General features: G+C 31.5%; 2 protein-coding genes across 2 annotated transcripts; one reads left to right on the plus strand and one right to left on the minus strand.

The window, feature by feature from the left end:
- Positions 1–35: 35 nt before the first annotated feature.
- LOC108687780 (sorbitol dehydrogenase-like) lies at positions 36–3,637 on the minus strand. Its single transcript, XM_018193729.1, has 5 exons — positions 3,446–3,637; positions 2,183–2,440; positions 651–888; positions 369–547; positions 36–298 (listed from the first exon to the last, which is right to left on the minus strand). The coding sequence occupies exons 1-5, from the start codon at positions 3,584–3,586 to the stop codon at positions 95–97; spliced, it is 1,020 nt and encodes a 339-aa protein (XP_018049218.1). The 5' UTR covers positions 3,587–3,637; the 3' UTR covers positions 36–94.
- An 8,070-nt stretch (positions 3,638–11,707) lies between these two features.
- On the plus strand, positions 11,708–15,366 carry LOC108687778 (tyrosine-protein phosphatase non-receptor type 7-like). Its single transcript, XM_018193727.1, has 8 exons — positions 11,708–11,925; positions 12,520–12,715; positions 12,828–13,005; positions 13,153–13,368; positions 13,455–13,859; positions 13,992–14,287; positions 14,389–14,598; positions 14,680–15,366. The coding sequence occupies exons 1-8, from the start codon at positions 11,820–11,822 to the stop codon at positions 14,789–14,791; spliced, it is 1,719 nt and encodes a 572-aa protein (XP_018049216.1). The 5' UTR covers positions 11,708–11,819; the 3' UTR covers positions 14,792–15,366.
- Positions 15,367–15,657: the final 291 nt, after the last annotated feature.

The following is a 15,657-nucleotide window of genomic DNA, read 5'->3' on the forward strand; positions in this document are numbered from 1 at the left end:
TATAAAGTAAGTAATAAAATTTTATAAAAAGAAGATATTCTTCGTCTGTTTTTATTATACATACAAAAACTTGTTAGCACAACAGAACTTTGTTTTATAACTTGAAAACAGCTTTGCTTATGTCCCCTTTCTTCAATGCGTCGAGAGCTTCTTTATATTGATACAAAGAAAATATCTTGATTCCTAATTTATTATAGTTAAGATATTGTTCGGACATTGCTTGCACCAAAGCTAATCCTTTACAAAAACTGTAGGGATTTACAATTACGCCTATGATGCTCAACTCCTTTTTGTAAACCTGCATAATAATTATAACTTTTAGTAAGAAACTATTAAAATTTTATAACTCTCAGAAGAGTTAAGTTTACCTGAAATGGTTCAATCGATAGTTTTGCTTTCGGATTAGCGACACCGAATACGCATAAACGACCACCGTGCCCCAGAAAAGACATAGCCTTTTCCATGGCTGGAGCATTACCACAGCAATCCACAGCTAAATCAAACTCCTCTTTTAATTCCGTCGGATTTTTAACTTTATAATCGAGATCTATATACAAAAATATATCGCCATTAGAAAAAGAGAGAGAGAGGGAGTGGGGAGTTTTTTTAAATTTTCAATATTCATTCAAATTTTTCATTATTCATATTACCAAGATTAGAGGCAAGTTCTCTCCGTTTTTGTTGCGGTTCACTAATAGTGACAGTCTTTCTGAGGCCATGCAAATGAAGTAGACAAGCCCATAGTAAACCTATGATACCCGCGCCCATAATCAAAACCTTGTTTCCTACATTTACAGGATTTATTCTATCCCAGCCGTGAGCCATGCATGACAACGGCTCAGTCAGCACTGCTTGATGCATTTCAATTTCATCCGGGATTAAGTATATCTATCGTAAACACCGATAATATCAAACAAATGATATGAATATCATAACGCAAGAATGAAACAGATGATTAAAATAGAACGAAAAATAGTAAAAATGAAGGGTTACATGCACAAAATATTATATATTTTATTAACGGTGAATATAGATATCGTTTTGATCAATTTATATAGAGCCGACTTTTTCTCAATAAAAATATCGAGATCATCTCTGTCTATATCACATCTTCTCATCTTTTTCCACACATTTTTATACCTTTAAATTAAATGCTATTAAAATAAATTTTATCTAAAAATAATTATAGTTATGTGTTATTTAATCAGTTTTTAAATTTTAGACTTTTGTTATTTATTTATATTATTTATTTATATACGAATTTAATTGCGAAAATTTTAATCAGCTCTCTTTCTATCTTTTTTATTCAATCTTTTTTAAACACATATAGGGAACAGAAAAATTAAAATATTTTTTTAATAGAGGACATTTAAAAAAAGAAAAATTAAATAAAGTTTTTCAAATTTCCGATATATATATATATATATATATATATATATATATATATCATTAAGAATTTAGTATTTTGAAAATATATATCACATTAAGATTGGCATATTTAGCATTTTTATAAATATTTACATAAATTAAATAAATAACTCAATAAAAGGAGTATGAAAGCTTCTATTCATTCTTAATGTAACAAATGATATAAATAACATTTTATATAAAATTGTCGTTTAGTATAATATAACAAACATATATAATCCTTTCAACCCTTTATTTAGATCATCCTCAGTATCTTTATTGTGTGGAAGTTAAATTTTCAAACTATAACTTTTATAACATGTCATATTAAATTTATACGCTCATGCTTTCGTTACTTATTTTATCGTACTCTGCTGAATTGAAAGTCACCAATTCTTATAGGAATTATTAATTATATAAGATAGATGAAGTTTTCATACTCCTTTTATTAAATGAATGATTTATTCATTAAGTCTTTTAAATTACATAAGATTTATTAAATGATATAAATATTTCCGATCGTCTTTAGATGATATATAAATAAATTGCCATTTTCTTAAAATATTAAATGCAATATTTTTTAATATTCATGCCAGACGCAATGTTAAAAAATATTGCATTTAATAACGATAGCTGATTAGTTTCAGCAACTTTTAATGTACATTCTGTATTAATGCTCAGATATTTTTACTAAGAAAAAAATCAATACTAAATTGGTCGAAGTAATTGGTAAAAGAATCTGTTACATCCGAGTTTTTTGAAGTATTCTGTGTACCTGTGTTTCTGGAACAAGCGCGTGTGTAGCCCATCCACCATCTTTGAAAATACCTATGGTATTATTTATACCACCATATGCACAATAATGATAATTCGCGTTGTGACAATGATCGCATTTGTTGCACCCATTATTAGGATCGATAGCTACACGTTGACCGATTTTAAAGACGGTCACTTCCGATCCGACTTCATCGATAGTACCTACAAACTCATGCCCAAGAATCAAAGGTCCATCTTCTTTACAAGGAAAGCTTCCCTAAAAAATACGTTATTTCAAAAGCGTGTATGTATATATTATATATATATATATATCTCAGTATATGTTTATACTCGTGTGTCAGGCAATATATCATGCTATGAGATAACAAAGTTTTAATCTTTATCTTAAATCACGTTAATTCAAATAAAAGTATAATAATCAGTCTATAATAAAATAGTTACTGATTGTGACTCGAAAAATGTATGTTTTTTCTACTTTAAATATTTCCAAATAATTTTCAAGTAATTTAAATAATAAAATTATTAATTGTGTCTCATAACTTCCCACACAGCTCAAAGCTTCGCTTAAGTTTCCAGCGGAAGTTCATTTTGCTGAGCTCTCGGCGAGCTTATAAAATTCGACAAAATGAACTCTCAGGGAGTTCATATTACTGAGCTTTTAGGATTTAAAATTTGACTAAATAAGTTCTCAGCTCAGGCAACACAAATTGAAAGTAACATAAAGTCTGTCGTCTTGCTTACACTTTTTACAGTCAGCATCTTCGCTTTCTTTCTTTTTAGCGCAAAATATATATCTATCTTATTTTAAGTGTAAAAAGTGTAAAAAAGTGTAAGCAAGACGAACTTATAATGACAATGTTATAATTTCGCACTCCAATATAACTCCAATATAACTGTTATATAATATACCATTTATTATTATTATATTATATTTATATTGTAGAGTAAATTCATTCACATGGAGTTCTTTTTGAAACTTAAATAAAGTTACAAAAATTTTATGAGATTCACGTGCTGCGCTATGTAGATTTTGTCTGAAACTTTTATATTTTAAGATAATAAAATATTTTTGTAGCATAAATTATCTCCTACGAATAAACAACGTCGCTAAATAAAAAAAAAACCATTGTATTTATAAAAATTATATTAATTGTAGAACGTAAAAAGTTACAATGGTTCTAAATAATTGTGATAATTATTTTTTACAATTTCGATAATGAAAATAATCTTTTTACAATTTTTACAATAATAATTAACATACTTCCAAAATATGAAGATCTGTCCCACAAATCCCGGAATATGCGACCTTAATTCGGACCTCATTTGTAGCTGGTTTTGGAAGAGCATCTCGTTTCTTTAAAGTAAGCGACTTGCTTGAAACATTGAAGCTTAAAAATTCCATTGTCCGTATCCACTTGAATATCTTGTTACGAGAACACTAAGAACGTCAACCGTCATCAACCGATATTTATACATAAATTGATGGCGTTAAGTCGTAAACATCTTTAACCGATAACACTAAAGCTTAGTTTACAATAACTGTAAGATGTAATTTGCAAGTGACTGTAGTTATAAGAATTGACGAATCATAGTCGAATGTTCCCCTCATATTCGATTGTGACTGGTTAATTCTTATAATTACAACCATTTACTACTATGCTTACAGCTGTTATAGAGTAGACTTAATATCTTATCAATATATAGTGATTACGCAAGACCGGCAAGACATGTATGTATATAGAGATAGCAATTGTAAGCTCGATGTCACGCAAAGGTCAGGGCAATTATAAGTAGATTAGAGCGAGAATAAAATGGTTTAAGCGCAAATAAAATTATTTATAATAATTTATAGCAACGTTGCAATCTTGCAAATCGCAGTATAATGTTGCAGAAATACGTAAACATAGAAATAAAAATGATAATAATATCGGCTTGTAGAGTATTAAAAGCAAAATAAAATGCCACAATATTAAATCCTATACTTAGATCCGATCTACTATTATAAAAAAAAAAAAATGAAAAAAGCATAGTCTATAGAAGATATGTGAAAAGTCTTTAAAAAAATTTTAATTTTAATCATTGATTTTAATCTCATGAGATAGACACATGTTTGGAGAAGCTAATTTATCAAATTATGTTATCTTGATCAGAGATTTGGAATTTTTAGAGAGTGTGTTCAAAGTTCTTTTAGTTTTCTTTAAGTGCGCGTAATAGTTATAAAGAATATAATAATTACAATGAACATAATCGTATAAATTTCCATCATAATAGAAATCGCGTTACTTATACGTGGAATTCGCGGTTCAATTAATCGCCACTTTAAGCGTAAGTTTTGTTCTCATCACGAGAAAATAATGATACTGAAGCGGAAAATTCATTCATGCACAGCAGATCGACTCGTTGTGAACGAACGTCCTTCAATTCATGAGGAATTTCGGGTCAACGGGACACAGAGCTGGATAACTGGTTGCACCGGGAAACCGGAAATGGGGTCGAGAATGACGTCATCTGGCTTCAACTCCGTTTATTCAACCCCTAGGAATAAACTAGGTTTCTAGGACAAGCTACCCCCCTATACTAATCTTTTCACAAAAAGGAACTTTACTCCAAAAAATACGTTTTGAATTACATAATACATGTAAGTTTTTTATAAACTACAATGCTATATAAGCTAACTATTAACAGAAAATGTCGATTATAATATAAGAAGAGTAATTATAAATATCCCGATAATTTAATTTAGTATTAACGTAATAAATCTATGATTATAATTTTATTAACGTCATCACTCTTAAAATAAAGTTATTCCGGAATCTTCAGTTATAAAATAAGAAATATATAATCGGTGTTTAATATCAGCGTGTTAAAAAATTTCGCTCTTTTAGTATATTTTCCAGATAAAAATCATTCAAGAGGCAAAAATCTAATTCATCACTCCGTCGCGTTTTCCTAACGATATAAGAGAAACGATCAAAGCTTTAGCGACCCACGGGTGACATTTAAACAAAGCAGTACGAGCAGAATAATTTAATAAACGTGAAGTACTCGTAAACATTTGTGTCTTATTTTTATCCTATTCTGTCTCGAATGTCGAGTGATAAAATAATGCGAGTAGATACAATTCACATTAAATATTTCATAGTATACGTACATATTCGATATGTTTTTCGTAGAAATTGTCCCGGCGTGTATTCATAAGTGCCAATGATGGCACGTGCTTTGATTTCTGAACGAGCTGCAAGGTGAATGGACCGTTCAACGTCACAGCCTCAAAGTAGGTCGCCGTGGTCGGTTCTGGGTCGCGTATCGCCTTGTCTCTTGTACTGCCACCAGCAACGGCAGTACAGTTCATTGAAAAACCGGGACTCGATCAATATCTCCCCCGATAAGCACATTAATAGCAATTTGCGATATGGATGAATATCGAATTCTAAACTCTTTGTGCAATAATCATTTATCGAATTGGGTCGTCGGAACCTGTATCGACTCGTATCTAAGAGAGGAAAACGATCGAAAAAACGTGGAATGGAAAAGAGAAAAGGAAGAAAAAAGAAGAGGAGACAGACGCATGAACGGAAAGCGGAAGCAGCCAAGTTGCTCAATGGAAGAGCTCAATCCCTGCGAGCGGATGCGAATGGGTAGGCAGCCCATTGAAGGTTGCACGGGTATATTCGCATTGCGTATGCGCAGCTTTGACGTTTCTCTTTATCCAGCAAAAGGATGTGAATACTCAATTCATATCTGTTTCTCTTCGTTACGCCACACGAGAGAATCTCATCGCGATAACGAAAAGAACTGCTATTGTATAGATGTAATCTCACCATGAAACTTCCAATTTCTTAAAAAAAAAAAAAAAAAAAAAAAAAAAAAATTATGAATATCCCAAAAAAGAATATCAGATCTTTTTCAGTAAAATATGAAAATATAAATAATCTTCAAATTATAACCGAAACTATATTTTTGCTTTCTCAAAAACTAAAAACCTTTCAATCGATTAACTAAATTTCATTTCATTTCTTTTCAGTCCATTTATATTAAGCAAAGTTTGTTTTAAGGATGTATCATATCTCAAAGTATTATCAAATAAAAAATATAAAAATTTCAGTTTGTTCTATTATTACGTTCTATTATTACGCTTGTGCAAAATTGGACACTTCTTTTATTGATTTATTTAATTTTCTCAGTCTTAATTCTTATACAAAATTTTGTAATTTTTTGCAAATTTGATAAAATCTTAGTATTACAAATTAAATTAAATTTATTACATATATTAATTCATGCAAAAGTTTATTTAATCTGCTTCAAAAACTATTTATCCAAAATTGCAAAATATCAATGGCTACATAAAGTCATTATTAATTTATTTTGTTTAATTATTTCATTTATTGAAATTATTTGTTACTTATTATTATTAGTTTTATTATTTTTTATTAATTATTTCAAGATATTTTTATTTCGGATATTTATGACAAAAAAATTGTTCGCTGATATGGTTTTTAGCTGATTTTATGGCTAGTACTTTTAACTGATATTGTATAGTCAAAACATTTTTAATACAATTTTTATTTTAGATTCTATTACAAAGATAGTATAATTGGAAAAAATCTAATAATTTATCCCGATATTTCCGCTGAGAGACAATTGATTATCAAAAAGAATCTATTGTTAAAAAATAATGCGTGAGACGACACTTTATTTATAGCAAAAAAAAATTGTAGAGATATATTAATTATAAATCATTAATATATATAGATATAATGAAAGAACAAATCTAGCATAATATCCTATTAATGTTAAAAAATACAAATTAGATATATAAATTGAGACTCTACGAGACTCAATTTACAACAACATACAACAAAGTTTTCTTTTCACTTATCTCACCAATATAATTATTATTATGTTTCAAGTTTTTCTTTGTAAATCATTGATTATTTGCTTAAATGAAACGTATATCGAAAACTGTGTGTTGTTTTTTTATAGCTCGGCTACCGGATATGACGTAGATGTCTACGATCTTTTAACACTTGATTTTTTTTAACATTTTGAGATGTTAAAAAAAGCATTTATTCTTCAGCAAAACGGAGTAAAAGACTTCTACAAGCAACTTGGAAAATTACACCTTTCGCGTCTTTGTTTGTGATATTTTATTTTTTTTCTATTAAACAAGTTTTATATATATAATAAAAATTATATATATATACTAAATAATATTATTACATAAAATATGATTTTTGTAGATAAGTAAATCTCCAAGAATATTGCTAAGACTAAGCTTTCTCATGTACAATCATTAGATTTGATTAAATAAACTGTTACGAATGATTACGTTCATTATTACCTTGTTGCAAAAATAAAAATATCGATATTGTGTGTCATTAATAAAAATATAAAAAAATAGAAAGTACAAAGAAGAAATAAAGACTGAATTGAAAATTGACATTGTATAATTTCATCAACGTGTTTAAATGTTTCTTATTAGGAAAGTAACAACTTCGAATACATTCTGCACATAATTATTGTTAAATCTCATGCATGTCACGTGTGCAAGATTAATGATAATTATCATGTCCACAAATTATCTAACATAAATAGTTAGGAATACGCATTCATTTCTAATTATTTTCATTAATTGTAACAAAAAATGTAAATAAGAAATTGTGAATGCATTTTGATTCTTTCTTTCTTTATCTCTGTCGTTGAATGCGTTTATGAAATTATTGTATTTGTTAGTTAACTATAATAAAATATAATAAAATGAAAGATTAACAGAACGAGAGGGCGTAGAAGTTTGCTGCGTAAGTATCGATTGGGGACGCTGTTCGCCAACGAGACTAGCCTACATTCTGTCTCTTTTCTTCACCCTTCCGAGTTACGAAGGCCGATTTGTCTCCCTCTCTCCATACCCTCTCAACGACCTAGAAGTTCTCATTCAACGCTCCCTCCTCTTTGCTCTTACTTAACCTTGCCACCCTCTATCGTTCTCTTTTTGCTTCCTCTTCTCTTGTGATTGCGTTTCGATGGACGTTTGAAAAAAATAGAGATACATAGCGAGAATGTAAAAAGGAGTAACAAATATCATAAATAATAGAGAAAATATTAAGCGGAGAAAAGATTAAATACCACTCATTTAAGCTAAACAGAAAATTAACATACGTAATAATAAAAACGCAAATTTCTATCTCTGATTACAATTATTTCAATATAGAGCGATTATTGCTACGAACATACTACTTCTTGTTGAACGAGGATTGAGACGATTGAACGAGTTGGAAACATAGAAAGGAAAGGCGAATCAATGCTGGAATTGTAAATATATGTGGGGCATTTTTATTCAATTTCTAGAGTTAAATTTCGTGATAAATCTGGATTTCAATTGAAATAAATTTATATAAACTTCCACTGTGAAACTTTAACTTATAAACATCTCAAATAAACGAGATTAAATCAATATTGCAACAATTCAATAGTTTTAACGATCTCGAAAAAAATTCGATAGGGCAGTGATTTAGTGCTAAAATTTTTCCCAATGAATCGTACCATCGTCGTTCATAAAGGGTATCGTTGGATGTAGCGATGGTACGTACATACATACAAGGGGCGAGGCCACGTACCGTTACAGAGGGAAGGGTGGCTCAGTGAATCGTATCCGTGTCACGAATGCGCGCGTCTGCTGCACTCCATCCCCTCGCTACCCCTTCGCGGTCAACGCGAAAGAGGTGAATGCAGTTGGCCGTCATTTTGCAATCTGTTCAGACGCCATTCAGATGCGTTCGACGCGAGTCCGATCCGTCGCAGTCGCGAAATTTATCTGCGGAGCTACGTATCGTATCTTATCGTCTGCCACGATGTCAATGTGCGCAGGGTGATGCTGTCTATCGCGATAACGTCTTAACGAGACGTAAGAAACCATCTCGAAAGGAAGAGAAGGACCTTCTTCTCACTCGCCTCGGCAAGGTATATGATCAATGCAAATGCGAATGTATGTGTGTTTCGACGTTATCATCTCAATGTGTTAAATTATCAATAGAAGTGCAATATCATTATTATGCATTGCGTTGAAAATAATACGATTATCAGCTCTTTGAAAAAAATAATATGATTATCGGCTCTTTCTTACAAAAATTGAACAATTGAATTTTATTGTCAAAAGAAAATAACTAAATTTCGTTATACGTTTATATCTTAATATAAATTAGATGACAAAGCTTAATGGATCGAGTAATCTATCAATTATGCTAATGCGAAATATATTCGATAATTTACAAATACATTGAAACATGTTTATAAGCACAATAGTTTTTGAATCAATAGACTTATGTCTAATAGTAATATATGTTGCGACTTTACGAGGGACTATTCTATTCTACAATTGTACATACAATTAATTAAATAATTTAATTCTTATTATATAACTTATAACAAAATATTATAAATTTTAAAATCTAAGAATCGATTCGATGGTATTTCTTCTCATAATAATTCATTATAAAACATTCATAGAAATAGAAAGATAAAAGCATTTATTTCTAGAACAAGCTCTGTAATTAAGAACATTAACGAAAAATAAAATACTATAAATATTATAAAAAAAGAAAAATATATAAAAGTATACAAAATAGTAACAAGTAAAACAGCAATAATGAGAAATAAGAAAAAAGTAGAGCAGAGAAAGAAAGAGAGAGAGAGAGAGAGAGAGAGAGAGAGAGAGAGAGAGAAAGAAAAAGCGTTTATCGAAGTAAACACGGAAAGAAAAAAATTTGATGAACGCTAATTCTATGTCGTAACGGCAAATTCCATTTACAAATATAGAGATAGCAAATTGTTTGCAACAAATGCAAAATTTTGATCAAATATACAAATTTGTTTGCTACAAAAACGAATTTGATGATTAAATTTTGCAATGCCTTTGCGTTCATAGCAAAATTATTTTTCTCAATAAAAAGACACTACTTTTTACCAAGATCTTATTTATATCTTTTATGATTATTCGCTAAATATTAATTTTATCGATATTTATTGATACAAAATTTTTTTTAATTTCCAAAAATTTTTATTATTTAATTATTAAAGAAATTTACAAAAAAAATAATCAAATTATCCATATATGATATTTGAGTTTCTTTCTTCAATCAATCATTGTAACGTAATTTTACGCAAGTGCTTGTATCCCCGGGTGCGTGCGCTCTACGCGAAAACTCGCTTCCTGTGGAAGAATGAATGGGGATCAATTCAGTTAGCAGCGCGAGAGCTACTCTAATATTCGTCCAAGCTTTTTCATCGTTTAAGAATACGATACTAGATTTTCTCTATTTTCGTGTTTAGAAAATTTGTTTTCTTGTGTCTTACGATATAAATCACAAATGTGTGAGTTTGAAAAAGAGATTTTTCTCAATAGCCAGTGATACATCACTTCTAATTTTTCAATAAGTCTTAAAACATGTTCCTCAATCTTGAAACGACAGAGTAATTTATTTACGTTAGTGTGAAATCGATACGCGAATTCAGTAGCGGTGTGCTTATTGATTTTTAGCTACTACAATGATTGCCGCTTGCCATTATCGTATTATAGACAGTAAGTAAAAAGTATTAAGATTTATCATTTACTAAAAAAAGAATCGATACAATATGAAATTGGAAATTATATGAAGTTATTATCTAATTTTATCTACTACAAAATTAAACTAAAGATGTTAAAAAGTATATAAAAAAAAAGGTATAAAACATGCAAAAAGGTATAAAAATAATGCGGATTTCTAGTGGAATGTGATATGCTTGAGTGTAAACGGCAAATATGAACATCCGGTTTCGTGAATCATCGCTATATTCTTGAGAAGTACGTAAGATGTTTAGGAAGATATTCGTGGCTGTTTATCTATCGTTGAGATCAACGGAGAAACAAACTCGAATACTTGAAAACTTTAATAAATTTTAGTTAATTAAAAATAAGGGGAAATATATATACATATAAAGATTTTAGGAAGAAGTTTGCAATTTTTGATATAAATATCTAAAATTCTAAAATTTTAATTATTAATCGAGTGCGACCGAGAGCTTCAAAAAGGCAATCTTAATTTAAAACATCTTTTTGAGAGCAATCAATTGGTTATTCATGAAGAGATTGAATGAATCAGCCACGATATTGCGACAAGTTGAGGAAGGACCATAATTCATTTAATGCGATGAGACAATTCAGTCCGCTTCTGGTTTCTTTCCATCGTATCATTGCATGTAAAGGATTTTGCTCTTCCAAAGTGAGTTATTTGTTAAAGAAACAGCGCGTCCGCTGCATATATATCGAACAAAACCCGTTTCCGACGAATCCCGAACACAACCTCACCGTCATTAATCGCACGTGCTCCGCTTTCATTCACGCCAACTCCCACCTATGAATAACACGGTACAAGCGTTTACATTCACACCGTGGTTGGCCGGCGCCAATGGGCCGATGAGACCGTCATCGTTCCGATTGGCCGGCGCTTACTCCCGACGTACTATGCGAGAGAACGAGAGGAATGTGAAACGATCGTGAAACACTATGAATAGAACCAAAGCTCCAGGTCAAGACATATTCAACGGAGTGTCTCTCGGCTAGTTCCGACAAGGAGTTTGCCTGGCTTCGACTCCATCGCAATATGGCCGTATCGCCGTACACACAACCCCCATTCTCGGAGCATCGTGCCCGTAAATCACACATCAATACGCCGCTTGATATATTGTTGTATGTGCTGCTGACGAAAGGTATCGATCAAACATCAGTGTGAAAAGCAATCCTTCTCTTTCGCTCACTCGTTCGCTCATTCGCTAGCAAATACCGTACATATCCGCTTGCTATTATTACATCAATGAGAAAACAGGATGTGATTTATTCACGATGCTCCGACTTCGGGATAGTGTATGACGCGAGCTGACTGTGTACGTGCGAGTGTGCGTGCGTGCGTATCATTTATGTATGTACGCATATTGCAATTCATGGCTGACAAATGGCAAATGGACAATTTTACGTCGCTATTCCATTTTTATTTTTTTTTCCATACTTTTGCAATTCTCTTTTTATCGTTTTATAAGAAATAACGAATTATTTTTACTTCTTGTTTGTAATGTAAAACAAATTCCCTCTTCCGTTCAATGTTATTCGTTGAAATTGTGTTATATTTATTACGGTTAAAGTTATATGTTAAATTTTTGTTAAACAAAATGTTTGAGAAAATGATAAAATTTAATTATATAGGAAAAAGATTTTTGTACAATATTTACAATGCTTCACAATATCGTAAAGCTTCTAGTTACGTTATATAGTCTGTGTGTGCAATTTTATTATTATTTTTATTATAGATGGTACAAGTGTTTCCTTGACTCATCATCATGCAAATGATGTTAATTATTATGATGCAACAATCAACAATAGTGATAATATAAATCCTCTGGAAAAATTTTATCTAATCACTGAACAAAAGTGGCATAAGGATACACTAGTGCCAATCTCCTTATTGCCCTCTACGAAGGGAATGCCTATGAGATCCCATCACAGGTAATGCTTACGTATCGTGTAAAAATTCACAGTACCAGCTGTAATCATATTCCAATAATGTTTCACAAAAAGATTAAGATTTACTCTTTATCTCAAAGTATTTTTAATACAGAGTCCGGCAGTCCGTGACAGGACTGGATGATGCTGGAATGGATCTCCAAGTGGCCCAACTCAATAGTCAGACAGACAAGGAAGTACATTCCAGGACGACTCTATCATGGCTAGATTGGCATTTGCCTTACTTTGTAGCGCTTTGTGCAATCGCTGGCACTATTCTTTTTACATTCCTAGTAAGTATCACATCTTTTTTTAAAAAACAAATTACAAAAGCTTTATAGATATGTGAAAACCAATTAGTTTTACCATTGAATTAAATCATTGAATTAAATATTGTATATTAGAATTGAATAATAATAATAACAACAACTTTCCAACAGATCTTGTTATGGCTGCGAAAACAAATGTCGCGTGAAAAAGATAACGAAAATGGCGATCGGCACGGTCTGGTCGAGGAAGGTGCCACTTGTAAGCCAGACAAATCAACTAAAGATGCAAAAGAATCCGTGGAAGCTAAATGGGTTCACGAAGCATTCGCGAAGCAATCTGCACCCAAGTACCCGGTACGACCAATTCCACAGACCTCTTTACCCGAGGTAAGAGAATCTACCTGCTATCAATGTAATTCTCATACAAATGTTAAATAATCGTATTAAAAATAATCTTCATATTATGTTAAAAGTCTCTGGCAACGCCCGAACGTAAACCGGAAGCGATACGTATGAAAGCAAAAGGATTGTTGGAAAGACGTGGTTCGAGCACAAGTTTAACCATAGAACTGGCACCAGCTCCTGAAAGTCCGCCACATATGGTTACTCCTACCCGAGAATGTACAACGGAAGAGTTTTTGCTAAGTGCAGGAAATGTATTATCGAGAGCACAATTGAAAAAAATTATCGAAAGTACGGGAACATTACACAAAGAATTTTGGGAAGTGCCACTAAATCTACCGGAAAAAGTGGATATTTGTGGCTCAGGAGTGAAGAATCGATACAGCTCTGTTTTGCCCAATCTACAAACGAGAGTGATTCTACCAGGTTCCTCCGACGATCCGCTCGCCGGTTACATAAACGCTAACTACATCCGGGTTTGTAAATAGTAATTTTGTGTAAAATAGTATAAAATGATGTCTGAGAAAATTTGTTTGATTATGATACGTAAGCACTTTTATCATCAAATTGCACGAATTAAAAACTACAATAGAAAACAAAATTTACAGGGTTACGATGGCGAAAATGGTAGATACATCGCGACACAGGGACCATTAGCTAACACGATAGAAGACTTCTGGAAAATGATCTGGGCAGAAAAAGTTCCTGCAATCGTCATGATAACTAGATTGTACGAAGTGTCCAAACCAAAGTGCGAAGCATATTTTCCCTTTGACGTAAATAATCGCTTTCAAGCTGGATCTTTCACAATTATCCTTAATTATATCGATACGAGAAACGGATATACCGTCAGAACTATGGAGATTCGACACGAAGGAGAAAGGAGACATTTGCAACACTACTGGTAATTACTGTGCTTTTCATTTTCAAATAGAAACTTTATTAACAATAGATAAATATTTATTATTAGAAATTTATATATTAAATTCTAAAATGTATCAACAGGTATGATTCATGGCCGGACCATGCTGTACCTCAAACTGCAGATGCGCTCGTTAGTATGGCTGCAGAGATAAACGCTTCGCCAAAACCAGTAGTTGTCCACTGCAGCGCGGGTATAGGACGAACTGGTTGTTTCATAGCGATAGGAATAGGAATGAATCAACTTATAAGAGATGGAAATGTCGATATATTGGGTATTTTGTGCCAGATGAGGTAAGGCAATAAGTTTTAAATACATACGTACGTTGTAATCTTATGTAGATTTTATAAATATAAGTATTCTTAATATTTTAGATACGATAGGGGAGGGATGGTGCAAACGGCGGAACAATATGAATTTATTCATAGAGCACTTTATCTTTTCGAGCAGACACTGGAAAGCAAACCGTCGACTTCGAGCGACTGAATGAACGTATTACTATTACTACTATATTTCTTTCGCTTATTCTTTCGTGAAACGGGGCTTTATTATTGCCTAAGAGAATGTCACTTCGCGCAGGGCTATATGCTTACCGCAAAAAAATATAAATTTCTAATGAATCTCAATGAATCTCAGCCTGTGAACCGACGCTCTCATTTTTATCTCAATATTTCAACGAGTTCAAACTCGTTTAATAAGCTGCCATTTTCTACTGCCATGACAAATCGTTGACAATTGATATCAATCATCACAGAGCTCAAGAGGTAAAAAAAAAAGGGTTCACCGTCGGAGTGCATTTTCTATAAGCAGGTGCTTTTTAAAACTGAGATATCACAAATAGCTTAATAAAAAGAATATTTATGTTTATAATAACGCGCGATATGAATCGTGCGGCACGTACGCTTAAAAATTAATATTATATTATTTTATATAAGTTATGAATATATAGTATGAATATGAAATATAATATGAATTAGAAATAATCTCTAAATACGGCGATAATATATTCGCGATTCGTATCGTAAAATTTATATCTAAAGATCAGACATTAAACTTGGGATTTAATTATCCACACATTCCTCGTGTGTTAGGAAATAGTTTATAAGTTTCAATAAAATTTTAAATACAAAAATGTGTAGAAATGGTTTCGCGCGTATTCATATAACTGATACAATATTCTTCGCTATTATCACGTTTCGCGATAGAGTAGATACATGATACATGACAAAATTTATTAAATTGTCCTAGCGTATAAGAGCTAAAGTTAATGGTAATTATTTTAATGATATATAATATTAAATGTGAAATAAATGTAATATGATACGTATGTGTGTGTGTATATATAAACATAT

This window comes from Atta colombica, unplaced genomic scaffold (assembly GCF_001594045.1).
Source record: "Atta colombica isolate Treedump-2 unplaced genomic scaffold, Acol1.0 scaffold216, whole genome shotgun sequence".
NCBI lineage: Eukaryota > Metazoa > Arthropoda > Insecta > Hymenoptera > Formicidae > Atta > Atta colombica.